Source organism: Muntiacus reevesi, chromosome 7, assembly GCF_963930625.1.
Source record: "Muntiacus reevesi chromosome 7, mMunRee1.1, whole genome shotgun sequence".
Classification (NCBI taxonomy): Eukaryota; Metazoa; Chordata; class Mammalia; order Artiodactyla; family Cervidae; genus Muntiacus; species Muntiacus reevesi.
Window position 1 is genome coordinate 56,336,959 of NC_089255.1, and position 25,610 is coordinate 56,362,568.

The 25,610-nt window shown below is 40.4% G+C and overlaps 1 protein-coding gene across 2 annotated transcripts in view; it reads left to right on the top strand.

Moving 5' to 3' along the window:
- LEO1 (LEO1 homolog, Paf1/RNA polymerase II complex component) overlaps nucleotides 1-15,324 on the top strand; it is a 33,676-nt gene extending 18,352 nt beyond the window's left edge. The window contains exons 7-12 of one of the 2 annotated variants that reach the window (XM_065941221.1): nucleotides 2,359-2,453; nucleotides 3,222-3,356; nucleotides 4,549-4,684; nucleotides 5,882-6,068; nucleotides 8,801-8,898; nucleotides 15,096-15,324. In XM_065941221.1, coding sequence (XP_065797293.1) covers nucleotides 2,359-2,453; nucleotides 3,222-3,356; nucleotides 4,549-4,684; nucleotides 5,882-6,068; nucleotides 8,801-8,898; nucleotides 15,096-15,200 — 756 coding nt within the window. In that variant the 3' untranslated portion in view covers nucleotides 15,201-15,324. The remainder of the gene's footprint in view (nucleotides 1-2,358; nucleotides 2,454-3,221; nucleotides 3,357-4,548; nucleotides 4,685-5,881; nucleotides 6,069-8,800; nucleotides 8,899-15,095) is intronic. The other variant, XM_065941222.1, reaches the window with a different exon arrangement.
- The last annotated feature ends 10,286 nt before the right edge of the window (nucleotides 15,325-25,610 follow it).

A 25,610-nucleotide genomic window follows, 5' to 3' on the forward strand; every position in this document is an offset into this window, starting at 1 on the left:
CCTGAAAATAAATGTTTTACTCTGAAACCTTAGTGTGTAGACTACAAAATGTCAGTGTATAGCAGACTGTTGTTTTTTAAAACCTTGATGGGTGATGGAAAGTAACCTTGGATCCTTGATTTTTGAATGGTGCTCTTGAGACAAGGCCTACCATTCTTAAAGAGTCAGTTGGTGGTATGATTAATTCTTTAATGAACAAAGAACCAGGTGCATTTTATGTACCTCTCTGAGGTTCTGTGTCTTTAGGAGTACTTTAATGTGTCTTTCATCCCAATAGGGTAAGACTTAGCAGAGTATTCTATCACAGCATCATTATTATTTGAATCACCTTATACAATAGGAAGCGTTTTTCAAAGTGGCTTCACAGTTGATAATGGCCCATGTGTTTTCATATTTCTGTGTGGCTAACCTGTTCTATGCTTCCCTTGTGGCTCAGCTGGTAAAGAGCCTGCCTGCAATACGGGAGACCTCTGTTTGATCCCTAGGTTGGGAAGCTCCCCTGGAGAAGGGAATGGCTACCCACTCCAGTATTCTAGCCTGGAGAATTCCATGGACTATATAGTCCATGGGGTCGCAAAGAGTCAGACACGACTGAACCACTTTCACTCACTCACTCAACCTATTTTATAGGGCCTCTCTGGTGGCTCAGTGGTAGAGAGTCTACCTGCTAGTGCAGGAGACATGGGTTCTATCCCTGGTTTGGGAAGGTTCCCCTGGAGAAGGACATGGCAACCCACTCCAGTGTTCTTGCCTAGAGAACCCCATGAACAGAGGAGGCTGGTATGCTACAGTCCATGGGGTTGCAAAGAGTCAGACACAACTTAGTGACTGAACAACAACAAACCTATTCTATTTGAGAGGGAAGGCAGGGATAATGACAGATCCTTTTGTTTAGCTTCTTTTATTAAGAAAAATTTCAAACATAAATAGCAAGAACAGTGTAGTAAACTCTCACGTACCCATCATTCACTTCAGTGGTTGTCAGGTTGGACATCTTATTTCATCTGTATTCCTCACCCCATCTTACCCAGATTGTTTGGAAACAAATCTCAGATATGACATCATATTTAATATTGAAAGTGAAAGTCACTCAGTCGTGTCCGACTCTTTGTGACCCCATGAACTATAGAGTCCATGGAATTCTCCAGGCCAGAATACTGGGGTGGGTAGCCTTCCCCTTCTCTAGGGGATCTTTCCAACCCAGGGATCGAACCCAGGTCTCTTGCACTGCAGGTGGATTCTTTACCAGCTGAGCCACAAGGGAAGCCCAAGAATACTGGAGTGGGTAGCCTATCCCTTCTCCAGTGGATCTTCCCAACCCAGGAATTGAACTGGGACCTCCAGCATTGCAGGCGGATTCTTTACCAACTGATCTATTGCATTCTTAATCAGCGAGCTTCATAGTTTGTTTATTTAGTGAGGAGTAAAGAAGGATGGGGGAAACTGGAAAGAAGTCATTAGGACACAGTTGTAGAGGCAGCTAACAGAGGCGATCCGGAAAATCTAGCTGGGACTGGCTGCTTTTAGGGTCGATGGTAGGGGCAGAGGCAGGGGGATGCTTGGGCTTCAGCCTGTTGGTTTTCAAAGTGCTGGCTTTTCTTTGGTGCCATCTTCGTTCACATTCTCTTTCTCCTTGTGAATGTGACCTTTTTCAGTTCTTTGCTGTCATTTTAGTGCATTTCCAGGATGTGGCATGGATAAAGTACGTGCATTTAGTGTGCTGTATTTTCCTGGAGGTCCCATTGAGTTTTTAATTTAAATAACAGTGGTTTTCATTTTAGGAAGCCTTTGAATATTTTGCAAATCTGCCTGGTATTCTCCCCTCCCCATAAAGTTAAGATAAAGTTAGACTCTAAACCTGCTCAAACTTGGGGTTTTTATTTTCATAAGGTGCTGTTTTTTCCTTACCTATATGTGGGGGTTTCCTTATCTTCCTAAGTCAGTAGGCAGAGTTTTTTAGTCCCACATTTATTGGGTTTTTAGTTTTATGAGAAAACCTGCTTTATATAGGAGTCTCAATCCTCAATTGCTATTTCATATGGCTTCAAACCTTATTTCTTATCCTGCTAGCTTTTCCTGTGTCATAACTTCTGGAGGTTACTACAGATTTAGCACCTGCTCAGATGCCCTGGCACTGAGCTCTGTCTGTAGTTCCAGCACTGGGAGTAGAAATTCACTTAGGCATATTTTCTTTCCTGTTGTTATTTTATCTAGTGTCTCTAGGTGGTTAAAACAAGAGGGTTTCAATGTTCTTTTTTCTGTCACTATCTGACCATGCTTATTCTGTGATTATGTATCTCTTGAGGAGAGAAGACGCAAAAATGACAGTGTTCTAAGGCACTTGTATTTTTAAAACAGGTAGAAAATACCATAAGGTGGAGGATACGCCGGGATGAAGAAGGAAATGAAATTAAAGAAAGCAATGCTCGAATAGTCAAGTGGTCCGATGGGAGGTGAGCACAGATGCCTGAAGAGTGTGGAAACATACAGAATGTGGCTGGAAGGGATGATGTTTTGGAATAAGACCTTATTTGGGGTATACCTCTTATTGAAGAATTTCTGTTATTTAGTCTCTGGCATTGTATAGAAAACCTCAGAAATAAGTAAGCAGTTGAGGGCTGTACAGGCTGGTGGGAGACTTATTAAAAGTAGGCTGGACCCAGGTTGGATGCATGAGACAAGTGCTCGGGCCTGGTGCACTGGGAAGACCCAGAGGGATCGGGTAGAGAGGGAGGTGGTGGGGGGATCGGGATGGGGAATACATGTAAATTCATGGCTGATTCATGTCAATGGATGACAAAAACCACTACAATATTGTAAAGTAATTAGCCTCCAACTAATAAAAATAAATGAAAAAAAAAAAATAAAAGTAGGCTGGAAATATTGTCCTCTGGCTATAGCACCATAGTCAGGAAAATTAGACCAGCTCCCCTGCCCATTGCGTACTCCTCCCTAGAAGTTGACACTTTAGTAAAACTGCCCTTCACTGGGAAGGTGGTAGGGGCTGAGTGAATGTCACAGCATGTTTTGCTTCCTAAACATAAACACACAGCGTTCTTTACTTCTAAGTAAGTCTTTTTTCACATCATGCCTTTTTATTCTTCCCTTGCTTCTGAATTCTGTGTTAGGAGAGAAAGCAGCCATTGATTCACATTTGAAGGGAAGTAAAAGGAGAGAGTGAGAGCTTTCTGACTAACATGTGAAGTGTTCCTTCTTTTCAGCATGTCCCTGCACTTAGGGAATGAGGTATTTGATGTTTACAAGGCTCCGCTGCAGGGTGATCACAACCACCTTTTTATAAGACAAGGTACCGGTCTACAGGGACAAGCCGTCTTTAAAACCAAACTCACATTCAGGTAATTATTTTTGTCAACGTACTATTTGTTAAACAGTAAAAGCAGTGAAATACAGGTGTTGTTCAAAATGCCTGACTCCTGATTGGCATAACCTCACAGTATAGTTCCCCAAAGACCAAGATCTGGTTCTCAGCTCTGAAAGTTCAAAGGCTCTTTTGTCAAGTGCTCTGAAAGTTGCTGCTTCACAGGGAGCCAGGTCGTGCTAACCAGAGATCCAGGAGACTGGTATGTAAACCAGAACGTTAGTGTATGTATTCTAGTGATTACTATAACTGCCAGGAGGCCTAAGAGTAGTAACTGGGCAGTGTGTCTTTCTTTTTAGTAAAATTTACCTGTGAGACTGATAGTTAGAGGTTCTTAGTGGGCATGCAGTCAGAGGAAGGGCAGTGAGTTGGTGGGTGTGAAGGCCAAGGTCATCTGTTCTTTAGGCCCCTGCATCCATTACCTCTTCAAGCAGTCCTGCACACTTGGGTCAGCTGGCAAGCACATTCCCTTTGTCGAGACAGGACAGGCAGGACAGTGAAACTTTCATGTTTTTCTTTCCTTGATTCTAAGCAGATTATCCTCCTTGGGTAATGCTTACCTTTAGAGTTAGCACAGTATTCTTGGTTATGAATTACATTTTCAAAATTGTAATGGTCAAGCTTATAGGCTTTGGAATCAAATAGACCTGTATCTAAGTCTCACTTCCACATGCATGACCTTGTGCAACTTTTCTCAATTTTTCCTTGCCTCAGTTTCCTAATATATAAAATGTAATAATTATCTCATAGAGGAGCTATGACAGTGAAGTCATGTAATATATAAAACACAAGAGTACAGTGCTTGGCACTCAGTTTTCAATGAATGCTTCTGGTTTTTGTTTTTTTGTTTTCTTTCTTTCTCTTTTAATTTTTATTTTTTAATGAATGTCGTGTGAGCCCATCAGTTTACTGCTTCTAGAGGGTGATCATGCTGTGCAAGCCTTTTTTACTCAACCTTTCCATATTTTACTTCACTTGTGGAGGTTAGAACGGTTTAGTAAGCTACAGAATGAAGAAAGGTTAGAATCCCCATCTAGTACTTTGTTTTGTGTCTCTGCCTATTTTTTTCTTGAGAATGGGAAATGCTCACTGGCCTCCTCTGATGTTGGTATGGCTGGCTCACAAATGTATTTGCTAAACAGTGAAGTATTTTTGTTCATTTCCTGCAGACCTCACTCTACAGACAGTGCCACACATAGAAAGATGACACTGTCACTTGCAGATAGATGTTCAAAGACACAGAAGATTAGAATCTTACCCATGGCTGGTCGTGATCCTGAGTGCCAGCGCACAGAGATGATCAAGGTATGTTGGCTGAGCTTTTTCCTAGAATTTTGATAAATTAAGAAAAGCATTTCCCAAAATGTTGTTCATCATCTCTTATTGACCTACCCTTTCCTCCTTCCATCTGGCATGAACAGGGAGCTGGTTTCCATTTCCTAAACATTTGGCAAATAAGGGTGAGGTGGTCAGGGTCCTAAAACAGACCCTGGCTTGGTTTCTCTCCCACCAAGTCCTGAGAGCAACCTGTTGACTAAAAGAATCTGAACCTTCATAGATAATTTCAAGGATGATTAAATAAGTCATCCATGGCTGATTTGGCGCCCATGTCAAAAATAAGTGGAAATACTCGAGAATTAGTCTAGATAGAATATAAAAAGGCCAGATGTTTCCTCCCTTTTCCACTGAAGGTAGGGGGGCTGAAGGACCTGCAGGCTCCAGGACCACGTTGAGAGATGCCCAAGCCCTCCTTCACTTCCCCAACTTCTGTGGAAATGCACAAGGAATCCGCTAGATTGTTTTTAATCCCTGTTCTGTTGACAGTGATTTTTACAGAATTAGAGTTGTATGCAGCAATAAAGCAATTAAACAAGAAATCAAGGGAATGCCAGGACATCCCTGACCTCTCATAGCCGGGCCTGCCTGGTGAACCTCAAGGTGTGGAAGCCAGGCAGATAGAAGAGAATGAAGGGTCTATTTTGGGACTCAGGGCCCCTGTCCACCAGCACCCCTTCATTCTACTGTTAGCTTTCGGGAGTGTCCTGGGTTGAGGGCCCCAAGCGGGAATATCTGGGCGCCATGGTAGTTTGGTGGAGCCTGACAACTCAGGTGTGTGTCTCAGGGTGAAGAGAACCTGCCTCCCTCAGGCATCCGCTGGGCATCGATGAGATTCCTCAGGCTGGTCGTGCCCTCTGGACTGTTCCTGGCAGCAGAGGGGATGCTGCAGCTCCCAAGGCCGTGTCCATGCCAGCTGTGATGGGGCGGTTGGTGTGAGGGAGCCTCTTGCCTCTTCTCCCTGTGTTGTCTTCACACCTTAGAATTGAACAGGACAATGACCATGTGTGGGAACAGAGGTGTGAAATGGAGAGAACTCACAGTGAGGACATAGGAACTGGTGTTATCCTGGGCAAGGCATTTACATGTTCTTTAGAGTAAAGAAGTTTCAAGTGGGCATTAAGTGAGTTCATCTTTTTTAAAGTTCACTAATTCGCTTCTTTACAGAAAGAAGAAGAACGTTTGAGGGCTTCTATTCGTAGGGAGTCTCAGCAGCGCCGCATGAGAGAGAAACAGCACCAGCGGGGACTGAGCGCTAGTTATCTAGAACCTGATCGATACGATGAGGAGGAGGAAGGCGAGGAGTCCATCAGCTTGGCTGCCATTAAAAACCGATACAAAGGGGGCATTCGAGGTGAGTGAGCAGAAATGAAATTTTGTCATTTCAGGGTCCTGGAATTCATCTTTGCGTTCAGTATACTGTGAATGCTGAGTCATTGGGCATTTTATTTTTTAGGAATCGGTGTTAATGAGTGATACGTTTCAAGGTCTCAAGAGGTAGTCATTGTGAAATTCTCTTGGGTCAGCCTAGAAGAGTAAAAGCTGCGTGTACTGTCACCTCTAGACGTATCTCTTGAGCTTCTGCTCTCTGGTTTGAAAGTCTGCCAACTGTGTATCTTGGAACTTTTCTCAACTTTTAAAATTACTAATTAGGAATCAGGAAGCTCAGTTTTTCAGAGAATACATGTGTTTTCTTTCAAACTTCTCCATTGTATATTCTTTTCTTTCATAAGTACCAGTAATGTATAATGGTCATTCAGCACCTACTGAGTTCCAGGCAGACACTCAAACATGGATCCTGTTTGGTCCTCATAACAATGTTATGACCCAGTTACTATTATTGTCTTGTTCTTTTTTTAAAAATTGTATTAATTGAATACTGAACTAATTGCATTAGTTTCAGGGTTACAGTCTAACAATTCGATATTTGTATGTATTGTGAAATGATCGCTCTAATAAGTCTAGTTAGTTAATAACTTCTGCCACCAAAGACAGTCGTAGAATTCTTTTTCTTGTAATGGGAACTTTTAATATCTGCTCTCAGCAACTTTAAAATATGCAGTGCAGTATTATTAACTTTAATCACCGTGCTGTACACCATATCACCAGGATTTATTTATCTTATAACTGGAACTTTGTACCTTTTGACTCCCTTCGCCGCCTCCCTCCACACCACACCTCAGGCAGCCACTAATCTGGCTTCTGTATCTATGAGCGTGGTTCTTTGTTTTCCGTTTTTTTCACATCCCACATATAAGTGAGATCATACGGTAGTTGTCTTTCCTTGTGTGCCTTATTTCACTTAGTATAACGCCTCAGGATCCATTTTTGTCTCACTCTTATTGCGGAAACTGAGGCTTTGAGAGGCTGAGTGGCTTGCGCAAAGACACAGCTGGTACACACAGAGTTGGAGACTCAGGCGGCCTGACTTCTGAGGCATCTGTCTCAGCCACAGTACTGCCTCCAGAAGTTTCCCTGCAGCCAGCAAGTGAGATGTCGTGCTGAAAAGTAAACTGAACCCGAGGTGGAAGACCAGGCTGACACCCTGATCCTGCCTGCTCTGATCTTAGCCCTGCTACTTTCTAGTTGGATGACTTTTGGAAAGTTACAGTACCTCTTTTCTATTACCTTATCAAGGAAAAAGCTGCTTATTAGTAAGTGTTTACACCATGAGGTTGTTTTGAAAATTGATTGACATACTGCATATTAAATACTGTATCCAGTGCCTGGCATATAACAAGTACTGAATAAATGTCACACAATACTATCATCATTGTACTTGCCACTCGTCAGTTTCAGGAGTGACTCCACATCTCTGAATATACCACATTCCCCATCGGTAAAATGAGGACCTGGTCTTCTCCAGATGAGCTTTAATAGAGCTTTGGGAATCACTGTACAAAGCCTTGGGTCACCATGTTAATGGTTTTGCTCTGTTAGAATGATAAATTTTAAGAACACCCAAATTTCCCTTTCTCTGACCATCCCATGAGATGCCTTTCTCCTTTTTTTTTTTTTTTAACAGCAACTGCATTTGTTCTGGTGGACTTTTTACACCCTTCATACCTGCCTATTATTTATTTTGGGACTACAGTATAAAGACCTTTTATTTTTTTGTTAGTGCTAATTTCCCACAGGAAAGATTAATTGCAGAAATACATGCCATATAAACTAAATAATAACACAAAAAAATCGAGGATGTCTTTAGGAGAGAGTTATATAATATTCAGTTACCCAGTGATTAGTCCTAACAGGCAAGTTTTAATAATAAGTTCTGTCCGGTAGTCAGGTAGGCAGGGAGTAAGGAGAAAGGGGAGGGCTTCGGGCTATTAAGTGAGGAAGTTGGTCTAATATCAACTGTTCTTATTTCACCCATGTTTCTCCTGAGCTGGGGCATCAGCACAGACTTACTTGTCTCCATCTCCCTTGAAATGTCTACCTGGCAATAGGTGGTCTTTATAGGCCCTGGAAACCACCTCCTGTTTTATCTCCAAAGCTTGAGTTAACTGTTACTTCTATGAAAGAATGACTCAGGCTATTTTGGAAGAATAGCGATGTCTGTCTCTTTAATCGTCTTGCACACAAACCTTAGAAAATTTTTTTTTAAATCAGTCTCGTATTTGAGAGGACAAGTACTTTGTTTCAACAGATCTCAATTTACATTTATCTTTAAAGTTTAACAGTTTTTATTTTTGGCTGCGCTGGATCTTCATTGTTGCCTGCAGGCTTTCTCTGGTTGCAGCAAGCAGGGGCTAGTCTGTGTTGTGGTGCACAGATGTCATTGTGGCGGCTTCTCCTGTTGTGGAGCATGGACTCTAGAAGTGCAGGCTTCGGTACTTGTGGCACATGGGCTTAGTTGTGGCATGTGGAATTTCTCCTGGACCCGGGATTGGATCTGTATCCCCTACGTTGGCAGGTGGATTCTTATCCACTGTACCACCAGGGAAATCTGAAATTTTAAAAGGTTTTAACTATTTGCTTCTCTGTAAACAATATATAGAAGGAACTGAAGATATACATCAGAAGAAAGATCCAGGAATGGATTATCTTTGAAAGTCACTCACAAATCTTACTCTTTGCTTTCAGAGGAACGAGCTAGAATCTATTCATCAGACAGTGATGAGGGATCAGAAGAAGATAAGGCTCAAAGGTTACTCAAAGCGAAGAAACTCACCAGTGATGAGGTAAAACCAAATTTATTCAATTCTAGAGGTTTACCCTGTACCCACAGGTTAATGCCCGGAATGAGGAGGAGCTCACAGCCTAGGAGCACAGACATATGTCTGCACACTCCACTGAAGCTCAGTGAGATAAATCCAGAAGCAGGCTGGGAGTGGCCTAGATGAGCGTCTGATACCTCTGCTTAGAGAAGGAGACCCCTTCTTGGTGTGTTGAAGGGCACACCAGCCAGGATGGGCACGCCAGGTAGATGGAGAGGCCTGGGAGAAGACATGCCCTGAGATAGCCAGGCTTTACTGGAGGACTGTTATAGAAATCATTTAGTGTGGGTAGACAGTGTGTGTATCTCTTCTTTCTTTGGCTCTTTTTAAAATTTTCAGTATGTTTTTAAAATTACAGAAATAATTCTTATGGTAGAAAAATCTGTTTTCTTTTTATGTAGATGAACTAGTATTTGAAATAGTATTGAGTAATTCAATAAAATAAATTTCCATCTGTTACTGAAATAATAAAATTTCAAAGGAATTTTAAGTTATATTTTTAACAGTATCCTTTTCAAATTATGAGAGTTCAGGTACTGAGAAATTTTAAGTATTTTTTTCAAGATATATGTAACCTGATACATGATATGTGACATGTAACTTTATATAACTATATTATTTCAGGTGTACAACATATTGATTTGATTGATATATGTATATATTGCAAAGTGATTACCACAGTAAGTCTAGTTAACATCCATCACCACAATAGTTATGTATATTTTTTTCTTGTGATGAGAACTTTTACAATCCATGTTCTTAGCAACTTTAAGTTGTACAATAGAGTACTGTTAGCTATAGTGCTGTGCACTGCATACCCAGGACTGACTTATTTTATTTAAGTCTTTATAGATTATTGTTATTTTTGGTGTTCTTGAACTGTTCTGTGGTCTCCTACTTTGAATTTCTTTTAATTTCTCTGATTGGAATCTGTTAGACTTTCTGAATTTATAGTTTGATATCTTTCATTGGTTCTGAAAATTTCTCAGCCATTAATTCTTCAGATATTACTTCGTACCATTCTTTTTCCTTTCTTCATGAAACTGATTAGATGCATGTTATTCCTTCTCACTCTATCCTCCATGACTCTCAAGCTGTCCTTCATATTTTCCATGTCTTTTTCTCTTTTCATTCTTGGATAGCTTCTTCTAGTTCACTGCTTCTTTCCTTAGCTGTCTAATACGTTATTGATCTCTTTTACTCAATTTTTAACTGTTCCAGTTTTTCAATCTCTAAAGGTTTAGTTTTTCAAATTGGTCATTAAAAAAAACCCTGCTCCTAATTTGTATTTTTCAGTTTCTCCTTTATGTCTTTAAGTATTTTAAACCTACTAGTATGGTCTTTTATATCTGATAATTCTGAAGTCTTTACATATGTGGTTTTACTTCTTATTATTTCTGATAGTGGTTTCATGATGACTTATTTCTCCATGTGTTCTGTAATTAAATGATTGATTTACTCAGATCAGTGGACATTTTTATAGCCTTAGATTGATGGATTCCTCTGAAGATGATATATATTTGCTTCTGTCGGGTACCTTGGGACTACTTTAAATTATATTCTTGGAACAGGTCGTTTTAGTTTTACTGGAAGTATGGGTTCTGACTTGTTGTTATGAATTTTCCTAGAAATGTTTAAATTTTTTCTTAATCCCCTCTTAATTAGTTCAAATGTTAGAGACTGGAAATTATGCTTGCAGGCATTTGAAACAGGGGTTGGCAAACTACATCCCGCTGACTAATCTAGCTTGCCACCTGTTTTTTTTTTCAAATAAATTTTTTTCAGAATCTACCCATAGTTATTCATTTATGTATTATCTCTGGATGTTTTCCTTCTGTGGTGACAAGAGTTGCTTAGTTGCAACAGAAACCATATGTCTTGTAAAGCCCAAGACATTTAGCCTCAGGCCCTTTAACCAGGATGATTTGCTGACCCCTGCCTCAGAGAAAGGGGCCTGGGCTTATCTCTAGTTCACCTGAACAGTAAAGACACAGTCCTTTGGGGTCTGTTGTTAATCTGCTGCACTTGGCCTTAGTGTCCTGTTCTCAGCACCCTGCAAAGCATAAAAGCAAAGCTTGTGTTCATACAGTTTGGCAACTGTCTTCAAGGAGAAAGCCTGCTTTAGTGCTCTGCTTGTCTCTCTGGGTTCTTGGTTTTGCTTAATTTTTGGCTTGTGATTATACCTTATTTTCTTGCCATCACTTGGGTTTGTTTATAGTTTTTCATCATTGTTATTTTCAGTGAGAGGGTTACTCAGAGGACTGTTCTGCCATGTTGTGGAAACATTGTTGTGTTCCTTTTAATCATGATTTTAATGTACTTTGATCATTTTGGCCTCCTATGAACTGTGAACTTGCATGAGCTCTTTTCTCATGTGAAACGGAATTTTGTCATTGTGTTACTGTTTGTTAATCACATCATTTAGTATTTCCCAGTCTTCCTTGGAAGTGGTATGCTATGGAAGATAAATAGACAAAATTATTAAATTATTCTGCAACATATTTGTTTTAAATTAGATAGGAGATGTCTTAATGATGCATTTACAGTGTGTTGAACTGTTGGCAAACAGCAACTGTCATCTAAGCAGATGCCGTTTTATTTATTGGCAAGCAGAAACTGAATGAAAATTGAAAAGTGCCATGGGACTTCTGTTTATTCCTAGAATTCTCAGAAATGAGATTTCTACATGTGATCCATCAGATAGCCTTCTTTGAGGCCGGGCAATTACAAACCTGTAACTGCATGACTTAAAACTATCTCTTGCGAATGCCTCCTAGCTATCTGTTACAGGAGCTGCCCTCTACCTCCGTCACCCGAATACTCGCTGTGAAGTCTTCCTGTCCCCCTCATTTCTCCTTTCCTGTCAACAGAGACTTCACTTCTGCCTGGACCTCCCAACCTCCTCACTACCCAGTTCAAGTCCTGGAGTGGGTTACAGTGGGTGGGGGGCGGGGGAGTGGAGGGGAACGTGCTCTAGGCCTCTCTCCTTATTTGCACACTAAACCCCACCCACACGCCTTGAATCTAGGTATTCCTCTGAGATAAAGCCAGTTTTCAAACCTTAAGTCCCCGCACCAGAGAATGACCATTGTCACGAGAGCATTCCTTGATATGGGGGAAAGGACAGGGCTCTGGATTGCTTGAATCTTGGGGCTACCCTCTACCTCTTGTATTGGCTTCAGCAAGTCATCTCACATTTCCAAGTCTGTTTCCTCACCTGTTCTATGGGACTTATGCTGTCTGCCTTATAAAGTTGTATTCTAGTTAATAACAGCTATGAAAGTAGGTGTCACAGTGAATGCTCATTTCCCTTCCCCAGTAGGGTCTAAGTTACAAAAAAGAAAAACGGAGCTTTTCATCCTCCCTGATTTTTGTAAGCAGAGACAACTTTAGAAAACCTAAATTACTCCCAAAGTGAAAGGTTGGTAGTAGTAGAAGAAACTGTGGAAAAGGGAAAGATCCCCGTGGAAAGGGACATGTAGACAATGAGAAGAAAGGGTGGCATGTCCAGGCCTCCGCTTTCTTGAGTAAAAGAGGCGACCTGCTGGGGACTGCCTAGAATGTGACGCTGGCGGTCTGCCTCCTCTCTGCGTCTCCGTCCTCCCCCAGCTCTGCCTCGTGGAACCTCCCTTCCCCCTTGGCAGCTTCGCCTTTCGTGTGAGAGGCCCCTGTTTTTACGGCGCCATCAGCAACTTGGAACAACTGCAGCCCCCGCTCCCCTCCAGTGTGAGGCTTTCCCGGGGCCGAGGTTCAGATTGTTTCCCTGGAAGGCTTGGCTCTCTGGGTGTTGGTTTCTTGTACTTTAAGATACCTTAATTGCTATATATTCTGAGGTATATTTTGGGTTAAGTAAACTCTGAGAGCTGTTTATAATGCGAGTTTTACAATCAGCCTAAAAGATAAATTGTTAGAAGACAGTTCCTGTATAATTGTGGGTTGCCTGTTCCTTTGTCTTTAGGGACCCGCATTCATGACTGTGAGGTTTCCCAGGTGTTGCTAGTGGTAAAGAACCCACCTGCCAGTTCAGGAGACGTAAGAGGCTTGGGTTCGATCCTTGGGTCGGGAAGATCCCCTGGAGGAGGGCATGGCAACCTACTCTGGTATTCTCGCCAGGAGAATCCCATGGACAGAGGAGCCTGGCAGGCTACAGTCCATAGGGTTGCAGAGAGCCGGACACGACTGAAGCGACTTAGCATGCAGGAACTCATTCATGACTATATTAGGAAGCTTTGTGTTCATCCAGTATATTTTTGTCATGTGTTGTATTTACATGGCACAGCGCTTTATCCCAGCTAAGTTTGAGACAGAACCCCACACTCCTAATTTCTCAAAATGAGATCTCCTGAAGGCTGCCACTAACTTTCTAAATCCTGAGAGTAGTAGGTCTGCATGCCTTTTCTGGACTTCACTGTGCTTGTCTGTAGCTGCCAGGGCAGGCAGTCCTGGAAGGGTTTTCAGAGTTAATTCCAGAGCGTCTTACCCCAGACCGAGGATTAGGACTGGTGCTGGTTAGGCCCCTTTGGGAGAGCTTTGACCTGGGCGTTGTCTATGACCCTCAGGACAGGTGCTCCCACCTTTTAGAAATACTGTGCCAGCTGTTCTTTTATTCACCCAAACCCATTAAAAATTTTTAGAGCTGAAGAGACCATACACACTGAAATTTACTTGGGCAAGGTTGCCACAAACAGGCTTGCGTGTAAAGTGTTTAAGATAAGATTCATCAGCTGAAAACAAATGAAAAATAGTGGTGGCAGTCAGTGTCCTCCTTCTTTTGCCTTTGTGGGGTTAGGAGAGAAGTATCTGGGTTTGCCCAAGGCTGGGAAGTAGCTAGGAGGCTAGTAGAGCCTGGGGCAGGATCCATCTTCCAGACTTTCTGTTAGGGTAACTTTACTGCCACCTGCTGGGAAGTAAGTGCAGTGGGACTTCTGGATCTCTTCCTGTGGATTATAACTGTCCTGTTTGAATTCTCCTATAACTTCGGATCTGTGGGGATGCATTTGGGATAATAAGGCAGAGAACAAGTGTGGGGTACGATCTTGCTCCTCAGAGGCCAGGCATAGGGACCATCAGAAGAAGTGGCCATGCCTGCTTGGATGCAGAAGCAGTCCTTTGGACCAGGGTAGTAAGAGGCCTGGCCTTCCTCGGCTTCAGCCTTAAACTGTTCACCCTGTCATATTTTTGGTGAAGAATCTCATTAAGATAATTCTGGAGTGTCATATTTAGTATCATTTCATTTTCATCAGCATTTGATATTAATTCAGTGTTGATCTATTTGAATTCTATCTGTAACAATTGTTTTAACTTCCTGAGTTTTTTGTTTCTGTTAGAACACTGTGCCGCATTATTTTAAGCTTTGGAAGCTTGTGTATGAAGCCCTTTAATTTCTTTAAAAATTGTTTAAAAATTAAAAAATATACATACTTGGCTGCATCAGCTTTTCGTTGCATCATGTGGGATCTTTCATTGCGGCACACAGGCTCACTAGTTGTGGCAAGCCGGTTTAGTTGCTCTGCGGTATGTGGGATCTGAATTCCCAGACCAGGGACCGAACCCATGTTCCCTGCATTGCCAGGTGGACTCCTAAACAGGACCACCAAGAAACTCCCTCAAATATTTTTTTTAAAAATCTTTATGAGTTTTTAGTACATCCAAAACAAGAAATTATTTTTTTAAATTGACAATCTTTAAAAATTTTTTTACATAATGAAGAAGTGAAGTCTGAGGAAGTGGAGAAAAAGAGTTTAAGTAAAATATTCAGCAGGACAAGTGATTCATAGGCTAACCTCTTTGGGAGAGCGCTAAGCCTTCCCAGGGCAAAGCCCGTTTCCACTTTGCTGCAGCCCTTCTCCATGTAGAACAGCTTCTTCCCTCTGTGAGACTGGGTCACAAGTGCTTATCAGCTCACCCTTGTGGTCCTGAAGTTGGATTTTAGGATTAGTTTTGTAAGCACTCTGGAGTCATTTTGAACACCTCTAGTACTTGTAGATTTGGAAACTGCCATGACCTAAACCACTGGTTTTACAGCTGGTAAACATTCTTATTACAACAGTTACGTTATTTTGGGTTTTCCGAGGGCTATTCAGTTCAGGGCTACTTTTGATAAATCTTTCTAGAAATATTCTCTATGAACTTTTAGACTTTAAAGATTTTTATCTGTTTAGGAGGGTGAACCTTCTGGAAAAAGAAAAGCAGAAGATGACGATAAAGCGAATAAAAAGCACAAGAAGTACGTGATCAGTGATGAAGAGGAAGAAGATGATGATTGAAGTACAAAATGTGAAAACTTTATATATTTTACTGTACAGTTTGTTTTATAAATATGTAAACATGAGTTATTTTGATCGAAAGAAATTGATTTGCTTTTGAGTAATTTTAATTGTAATAAAAAATTTTAAAAAGCAAGTCTCTGTTCAATAAATGGACTTCTTCCGAAGCAGGTAGATTTTGTTCATGCTTTACACTAAATCTTAGGTTTTAGTGCATTCCTCCCAGGCCCTACAAAGAAGCCTGGCCAAGGCCCAGTGAAGCAAGTGAGGCATTCTTCTGGGGTGCAGAGTTTTTAAAAATCGGCACAAAAAGCTTCCATAATTGTATTCGTTTGCTAGGGCTGCTATAACAAAGTAACACAAACTGGGAGATTTCAAACCTTAGAAACGTATCCTGTCATAGTTCTGAAGCCTAAAGTCCTAAATCAAGGTGTCAGCAGAGCCATGCTTCCTCTGAAGGCTCTAGGGAAGGCTCTCCCTTGCATTGTCTTAGCTTCTGGAGGCTTCCAGTGTCCTTGGCTTGTAGCAGCGTCATTCTAATTTCACCTCTGTCTTCACATGGGTTGTTTCGCTGTGTGTCTGCTCTGTGTCACTAGATCCCACTCTCCTTTAAGGACACGCATTGGTGGTTTAGGGTCACCCCTAGTCCTATGTCCACTCATCTTAATAATTATATCAGCAAAGATCCTATTGCTAAATAAAATTACATTCTGAGGTTCTGGTTGGATATGAATTTGGAAGGGTCCCTATTCAGCCCACTATAGTAATCAAGTTAAATAACATTGTGATAACAGCATTTTAAAAAATTAAAATTAATGCAAAAATATGATGGACAAAATGTCAAAAATTCACATAAAGATTATCTAGCAGGTCTGGGATTAGGGTAAGGCAAGTGACAGGAGTTATACAAGTGTACTTGTATACAAGCTCCATGGATCATCTCTATTTAAAATTTTGATGTTTTGTTCAGTGGGGTTTTTTGTGGTTTAAAATATATTGCAATATTATTTATCTTGATCACTGAAATTTTGGCACCCCTTATAGTGAGTGTCTCATTTGTTGCATCCTAGGCATGGCCCTGCTTTCTCACAGATGGTGACAGGCTTCAACAGTGAGCACCCCAAGAGAGGTGTTTTACCTTTTCTTGAGAGTACCTTTTATGGCTAGCACTGAAAGTCACATCAGAATCCACCACATTCTGTTCATTGGAAGTGAATCACTAATGTGAGCCCATATTCAGAGGTAGGGAAATTTGACTCCCTTTGATAGTAGAAATGGCTGAGTTAGCAGATATATTTTAAATCTATTAGACATATATTTGTGTTTTCTCCAGTGCTCTTGTACATAGACTAATCTTTCCATTATGGACTAGGGCTGTTAATACAATCCAGGAATGGTGGCTGTCTATGGGGGCCTCTCCCTGAAGCCTGGCTGTAGAGAAGTGACGCTGAAAGAGAAGAAGGTCCGAACCCACCTTTGTGTCACTTTCCTAACTCACAAACCTGTAGCCCCTTTGCTGTTGGCTTATCAAGTTGAAACTGATGTCTGGCCCTTGGGAGCTTTCATTTTTGACTCTGTCCTTTCTAGGATAACATAGTTTCTGTTTTTTTTTACTAGTAGACACTTATGTGACAATGACTAAGCTCTTGGAGTCTCTGATCTCCAAACCTGCCCCTTCTATGCAGAGCTTGGCGGTGAAGGGTCAAGCCTCTGCAAGCACATTTCGGCTTTGCCAGCTGCCCCCTGTTAGGGGGCGCTGGAGAAAACTGGGCGCCTGGATAACAAACAGAAGATTGCTCCTTCCTGTTTGCTTATAGAACTTTGTGGGGGCTTCCTGTTGAAGGGAGCCAACCAGGACTTGTTCACCTCAGCTGAGGCAGTTTATTTCCACAGCTGCTCAGTCCAGTTTGCAGTTTTACGGAGACTTGAAGAGCCAGCTTCATTGTACTCCTGAGAGACGTCAGTACCAGCTGGACGCTTCTCTTCCTCAGGTATGAGTTTCAGCTCCAAGGGTCTCTGTTACAAAGTTTTTAAGTTTAGGAATAATTCTACATTTTCCCTTTGTTCCCTTATCTCTAGGGGTGGAAGTGGCTCTGAATTTGCTACTTTTGTCATCCCTGAGGAGTTCTCTTTGTATTTCTTGTAACCAAAATCGACAGCTTTAAACCTAATTGCGATTTTTAAAAATACTAAAATGTATCTGTATAAGCAACCGGTATGTTTTCTGTGGCCCAATTTGGACCTGAGTGGTAGTCCAGAAAGCAAATCCTTGAAGATGAGGAGCATAGGTTGGTTTGGGTTTGAATGCAGGTCTGAGTTCCTCACCAAAGGGAAATGGTGAAGCCTTGGCATCATGATGTTGAAGAATTGATTTACAATGTTAATTTCTGCTGTATAGCCAAGTATTTCAGTTACATGTATATGTTCTTTTTTATATTCTTTTTTTTTCTTTTTTCTTTTCTTATTCATTATGATTTGTCACAGGATAGGAATATCTGTTTGGATTCAGACGAAGGTGAAAAACAAAGTTTGTAGTCTCTCTGATCCTCCCTTGCCTGTGAGAAGCAGTTTGCCTCCCTATGTCCGAGGAAAACTATTAATAGTCTTTTTTTATATATATATTTATAGTTGATTTATTAGTTTCAGGTGTACAAAAATAGCTATTAAAATATTTTTATAGATTATACTCCATTTAAAGTTATAAAATATTAGCTATGTTTCATGTGCTGTATACTATATCCTTGTAATCTATTATTTTATGTATAGTAGTTTTTACCTCTTAATTCCCTACCCCTATTATGTCCGTCCCCACTTCCCTCTCCCTACTGGTAACCACTAGTTTGTTTTCTATATCTGTGAGTCTGTTTTGTTATATTCACTGGTTTATTTTTCAGGTTCCACATATAAGTGATAACATACTGTATCTGTCATTCTCTGACTTAGTTCACTAATAAGCATAATACCCTCTAGGTCCATCTATGTTGTTGCAAGTGACAGAATTTCATTCCTTTTTTATGGCTGAGTAATATTTCATTATATATATATTCACACCATGTCTTTTTTTAAATCCATTTATCTGTTGATGGACAGGTTACTTTGATATCTTGGCTATTGTAAATAATGCTGTTATGAACATTGGGGTACATGTATCTTTTTAAATTAGGATTTGTTTGTTTTTTCAGATATAAACTAAGGAGTGAAATTAAGAGATGGTAGTTTTATTTTTAGTTTTTTAAAAAAAATATTTATTTTTGGCTGTGCTGGGTCTTCATTGCTATGCAGGTTTTTTCTCTAGTTGAGCTGATCAGGGGCTACTCTCTAGTTGTGGTGCATGGGCTTCTCAGTGTGGTAGCTTCTCTTCTTGCACAGCACTGGCTCAAGGGTCGTGGCCTCAGTAGTTGCAACTTGTGGGCTCCAGAGCACAGGCTCAATATTTGTGGCACACGGGCTTAGTTGCTCTGCAGCCCATAGGATCTTCCTGGATCAGGGATTGAAACCATGTCTCCTGCATTGGCAGGCAGATTCATTACCACTGAGCCACCAGGGACGCCCCTATTTTTAGTTTTTTGAGCAAACCGCCATACTATTTTTCATAGTGGCTGCACCAGTTTACATACAAGGGTTTCTTTTTCTCCGCATTCTCACTGATACATGCTACCTATAGACTTTTTGATGGTAGCTATTCAGTGAGGTGATATCTTACTGTGGTTTTGCTTTCTATTTCCCTGAATGATCAGCAATGTTGAGCATCTTTTCAGGTGCCTGTTGACCATCTCTGTCTTCTCTGCAAAAATGTCTATTAATGTCTTCTGCCCATTTTTTTAATCAGATTTTTTTTTTGATATTGAGTTGGATGACCTGTTGATATATTTTGTATATTAAATTCTTATTGGTCATATCATTTACAAATATTTTCTCCCATTCAGTAGGTTGTGAAACTAGTCTTGCTTGACAATTCTGTAATAACATCACTTGGGACAATTTTCATTCTCCTCAAGAACACTCAGCTTAGTGCTGTCTTACCCAATTTTTACCAATAGATCCATCACTAGGATCTTACACACTGGCAAAGAAAGCGTAAACTTCAACTGAAGAAGAAATAGCTTATACATCAAAACAATTGCAAGGTTTTGCTAATACATATGGGCAAAAGCCTGGGGAATATGTGGGAAAGTGGATTCTAAGAATGTGAGATGAAGGAAAAACACTTGACTACCTTGGGCCAAATTGACTGATATGGGTGCACTTATATATTCTGGAGATGGCTCTGTACTTGATTGGTTAACTAAAAACACTCAGTGGTGGCCTATATTTAATGAAGTGGAGATACCAAAGCTTCCCTGGCATTGTGCAGAGGGAATCCAAAAACAGGGAGACAGGAGTGTCGAAGTAGACATGTCTTGTATGACCTGCACACCACCCCTCACCTTCCCCAGCTACATTCCCTGAGAAGGTCAGCTTAAAATAACAAGCATTTCATGTATCTCACAGTCCTAAGGGTCAGGAGTGGTGTAGCCCTGGCCCAGGGTCTCTTGCAGGCTTTAGTCAGGATGTTGGCTCATCCAACATTGAGTCAGGACGTTATCTCAGGCTGAAGGATCTGTTTCCAGAATGGCTCACTCATGGCGCTTGGGTGGGGGGACTCAGTTTCTCCCCACATAAGCCTCTCCGTGGCAGTTTATGTGTCTTCACATCGTGGTAGCTGGCTTCCTCCAGAGCAAGTGACCCAAGGGAGGAAGAGTGAGGCAGAAAGGCCATGATAGCATGCTGAGCGCGGAAGTGAAGCTGTATTCTGTTGATCACATAAACCAACCATGATGCCTGTTGAAGGGGACTGCACAAGGGCAAGAATACCAGAGGCAGGAATCCCTGGACTCCACCTTGAAAGCTGGCCATCACAGCAACTTCCACCAACTAACTGCCATTTTCCTTTTCTGTAGTCACTCTTGCTTGTTAGGCTTCTGAGGCCCAGGTTCATGGAACCAGTTTCAGGATGGCTTAATAGAGATTTGGTTTATGAATGTTGGGAATATAGTGAAATGATGGGCCAAGAACTATGTGAAGAACTTCAGTCAAGAGAAATTAATACTATGCATTCTTTCCCAACATTGAAGATTATAGTGGGACAATGGATCTGTTTGGAGACATAGATGACATTTCTTCAGACAGTGATGGGGATAATCAACCACCCATTCAAAGACAGCCTGTTACAGTAAGTACAAATCTCAACTGAGCCCATTGTTCAAAGCTAAGAAAAATTTCAGAGGCTGATGGGCCTGACTGTCTATATAGAGTCTGGAACATCTGATGAATAGGTGACTTTCTTAGTTATGTTGGGAATTTCTGGATATTAAAGGGCATAGAAGGAATTGCTCAGAATGAATTTGATGCCAAACTTTAGGGGCTAGACTGAGAGGACTCATAATTTGAAAACCTTTGATTCAAAAGCTTTTCTTACTCAAACTTGTGCTGAGAAGTGTGTATTGTTTGACATTTTTCTCCGATTTTAATTAGTATTGAAGGACTGTATAATTTCACACCTGTGTTGCTAAATATCTTATGAAAACTAGGTATGTCAGCATTTTTTTCTGGTAATGCAGGCTGACAGGTCTTGTTTTGCATGGTGGTTTTGGGGGAGTAGGATAGAGAGAGGATGAAGTTTTGAGGTGAGGCCGGAGGGCCTGCTGACTACTTTATCTTTGAAGTGGTTTCTAAATTTACGTCCTGTCAAACCCGCTTCTGCCTGTTGTGGAAGGACAGCTAGAGCGTTGCTAATGTCACTTCAAGCTCTCACATTCTGATTCCTTTCTTAGGATGCATGTGGAGTACCTCAGAACCAGCGGGAGGAAGACCCGATTTCTGAAACCAAAATAGAAGTAGAAATTCCTAACATCAACTCTGATTTAGGAAATGAATTGTACTTTGTTAAACTACCCAAATTTCTCAGCATAGAATCCAAGTAAGAGGACTGACTTAAGTTTTATTTTTCCTGCAAGATATTGAGTAAAATTATGTGGACTGTAAATATTCTTGTTGTGGTAATGTGTTGGCTAATCACAAAGGTGGGAGATTTTTCATGTAACTCTGAAAAAATTAATTTAGGGTGTGCTATGGTAGAAAATGATGAATTTACTGGTATGAGAAAGCTTTACTGCTAATAATTCTTTTAGCATTTTGGCACTTTCTTACCAATGAGCAGATATCATAGCTGATGAAGATGTTTTTTATTTTCATAAAGCTGAAAAATTGGAAAACGAAGGTGAGAAAGTTTGCTGGAAAAATCACAAAAGTTCAATGCAAAAGCCATTGTGAATCTAGAAAAGATGATGATATTTGAAAACAAAATAGTGTGGATTGGTATCATGATTGTTTACAAGTGCAAGCTCTTGTGCAATTAAACATGACACCTTTCTTAAAAAATATGAAAAGGTAGATCATGTGTCACCTATACTTTAGAGGAGTATTTCACCAAACAATAAAACAATTTAAAATTTTTGAATTATTAGTCACATTTGGATTTTTTTCAGGCAAAAAAATTTTTAAATAAAATTTTAAGAAAAAAGTAATTTGCATACTTCTTTGGAGTTTTACTTGAAATTATTTGTCTACTGTGATTTTTTTTTAACATTGGTACATGTTATAAAGACTATTATTTTATAGTATTATATTCATACTAAAGATGGCTAATACAACATTAAAAAACAATTTTTAGGCCTTTTGATCCTCAGTATTATGAAGATGAATTTGAAAATAAGAAAATGCTTGATGAAGAAGAGAGAACCAGGTTAAAGTTAAAGGTACCATTCCACACTTTATTCCTTTTTTTTTTTTTTAAGCTTTTTATAAAGTAAAACACAGGAATAACAGTTTGAAATGAACTTACAAAATGATCTTTATGTTTACTTTTTAATCAATAACTGTTTAGAATGAGGAATTAAATGTCTTTTCAGAATATTTTTAGGAGAGAAGGTACATATCCTTTTTTAAAAATTGTTGTAGAATTATCCCTTTTCTAACCTTTCTTTGGCAGTTGTAATTTTTTGACAGCAGTCAAGATAAGAATTCTTGAAAATTGTTAGCTTGGGCTTCTCTGGTGACTCAGACAGTAAAGTGTCTGCCTACAGTGCGGGAGACCCGGGTTCGATCCCTGGGTTGGGAAGATCCCCTGGGGAAGGAAATGGCAACCCACTCCAGTACTCTTGCCTGGAAAATTTCATGGACTGAAGAGCCTGGTAGGCTATACAGTCCATGGGGTCACAAAGAGTCGGACACGACTGAGCGACTTCACTTTCACTTCCTTCAGGATAAATAATAATATAGCTAGATATACAGAACTGCCCCTCCATATTTTATTATGGATAGATATGCTGCTTCTCATAGTAAAAATATCTCAAAACTCTTTATGGAAATTCAGCTTATGCACAGAGAAGAGGTCTTGTCATTAGGGGGTTCCCCTTGAGACCTGGAAAGCAAAACCCCACCATTGCTTTCATAGGACTGGCATTGTCTTTAACCGGGTGTGGAATGAGCGTCTCCCAGAGGCCACAGTGGTAGCAGTGGCAGGAACCATTCTTCTACTACTTTTGTAATTTGGAGTTCCTCACCATATGGGTAGAGTAAAGCAAAAGCCTTAGGTTTTAATTTATTGTTTATTACTTAATTACTTTTTTTAAAATGAATGCTCAGAGCTTTCTTACCTACTGGGCCCTTCTTTAGTCCTTCTTTCACTGGGTTCATAACCCTTCAAGTGGGGCTGCAATAGAAATCTCAGTTATAACCTCCTACCTCATATGGGCCCTAAGTTTTTGCTTCCGCAGCCGTATGGTGGAACTCAGGAAAGATTAAAACAGAATGACTGGTGCGTTTAACCAGTGTCTCTAGGTATCTGTAGTAGGAGGGTTTCCGTGTTGCCTAATCATCTATTTTTCAGTGAGCTTATTTTCTTACCACCTATGAATTCTTGGCATGTGATTATAAATCACTTGAGAAGAAAAGAACATGCAGTCAGTAACATGGTTTTGTATGTGAAAGTGTTAGTCGATCAATCATGTCTCTTTGCGATCCCATGAACTGTAACCCATCAGGCTCCTCTGTTCATGGGATTCTCCAGGCAAGAATACTGGAGTGGGTTGCCACACCCTCCTCCAGGGCATCTTCCTGACCCAAGGATCGAATCCAGGTCTCCTGTACTGGAGGCAGATTCTTTAGCGTCTGGTTTTGTATGCCTTTGTGTTTTATTTTTTTTTTTTTTTTTTTTTTTTTTTTTTAATATTATTTTATTAGTTGGAGGCCAATCACTTTACAACATTTCAGTGGGTTTTGTCATACATTGACATGAATCAGCCATATAGTTACATGTATTCCCCATCCCGATCCCCCCTCCCACCTCCCTCCCCACCCGACTCCTCAGGGTCCTCCCAGTGCACCAGGCCCGAGCACCTGACTCATGTATCCCACCTGGGCTGGTGGTCCGTTTCACCATAGATAATATACATGCTGTTCTTTCAAAACATCCCACCCTCACGTTCTCCCCCAGAGTTCAAAAGTCTGTTCTGTATTTCTGTGTCTCTTTTTCTGTTTTGCATATAGGGTTATCGCCACCATCTATCTAAATTCCGTATATATGTGTTAGTATACTGTAATGTTCTTTATCTTTCTGACTTACTTCACTCTGTATAATGGGCTCCAGTTTCATCCATCTCATTAGAACTGATTCAAATGAATTCTTTTTAACGGCTGAGTAATATTCCATGGTGTATATGTACCACAGCTTCCTTATCCATTCATCTGCTGATGGGCATCTAGGTTGCTTCCATGTCCTGGCTATTATAAACAGTGCTGCGATGAACATTGGGGTGCACGTGTCTCTTTCAGATCTGGATTCCTCAGTGTGTATGCCCAGAAGTGGTATTGCTGGGTCATATGGCAGTTCTATTTCCAGTTTTTTAAGAAATCTCCACACTGTTTTCCATAGTGGCTGTACTAGTTTGCATTCCCACCAACAGTGTAAGAGGGTTCCCTTTTCTCCACACCCTCTCCAGCATTTATTGCTTGTAGACTTTTGGATAGCAGCCATCCTGACTGGCGTGTAATGGTACCTCATTGTGGTTTTGATTTGCATTTCTCTGATGATGAGTGATGTTGAGCATCTTTTCATGTGTTTGTTAGCCATCTGTATGTCTTCTTTGGAGAAATGTCTGTTTAGTTCTTTGGCCCATTTTTTGATTGGGTCGTTTATTTTTCTGGAATTGAGCTTCAGGAGTTGTTTGTATATTTTTGAGATTAATCCTTTGTCTGTTTCCTCATTTGTTATTATTTTCTCCCAATCTGAGGGCTGTCTTTTCACCTTACTTATAGTTTCCTTTGTTGTGCAAAAGCTTTTAATTTTCATTAAGTCCCATTTGTTTATTTTTGCTTTTATTTCCAATATTCTGGGAGGTGGGTCATAGAAGATCTTGCTGTGATTTATGTCGGAGAGTGTTTTGCCTATGTTCTCCTCTAGGAGTTTTATAGTTTCTGGTCTTACATTTAGATCTTTAATCCATTTTGAGTTTATTTTTGTGTATGGTGTTAGGAAGTGTTCTAGTTTCATTCTTTTACAAGTGGTTAACCAGTTTTCCCAGCACCACTTGTTAAAGAGATTGTCTTTTTTCCATTGTATATCCTTGCCTCCTTTGTCAAAGATAAGCTGTCCATAGGTTCGTGGATTTATCTCTGGGCTTTCTATTCTGTTCCATTGATCTATATTTCTGTCTTTGTGCCAGTACCATACTGTCTTGATGACTGTGGCTTTGTAGTAGAGTCTGAAGTCAGGCAGGTTGATTCCTCCAGTTCCATTCTTCTTTCTCAAGATTACTTTGGCTATTCGAGGTTTTTTGTATTTCCATACAAATTGTGAAATTATTTGTTCTAATTCTGTGAAAAATACCGTTGGTAGCTTGATAGGGATTGCATTGAATCTATAGATTGCTTTGGGTAGAATAGCCATTTTGACAATATTGCCTTTGTGTTTTAAATCAGATAGAAAATACTATACGATGGAGGATACGCCGGGATAAAGACGGAAATAAAATTAAAGAAAGCAATGCTCGGATAGTCAAGTGGTCAGATGGAAGGTGAGCACAGACCTGAGAAGTATGGAAACACCCAGAGGGAGGCCCAGGATGAATGAAGTTTTCTGTGTAGGACCATATTTGGGGATTTTTTATTACAGAATTAACAAAATCTAGGCCTCTTAGACCACATATTAAAAAGCAGAGCCACTACTTTGCCAACAAAAGTCCATCTAGTCAAAGCTTTGGTTTTTCCAGTAGTCATGTATGGATGTGAGAGTAGGACTATAAAGAAAGCTGAATGCCCAAGAATTGATGCTTTTGAACTGTGGTATTGGAGAAGACTCTTGAGAGTCCC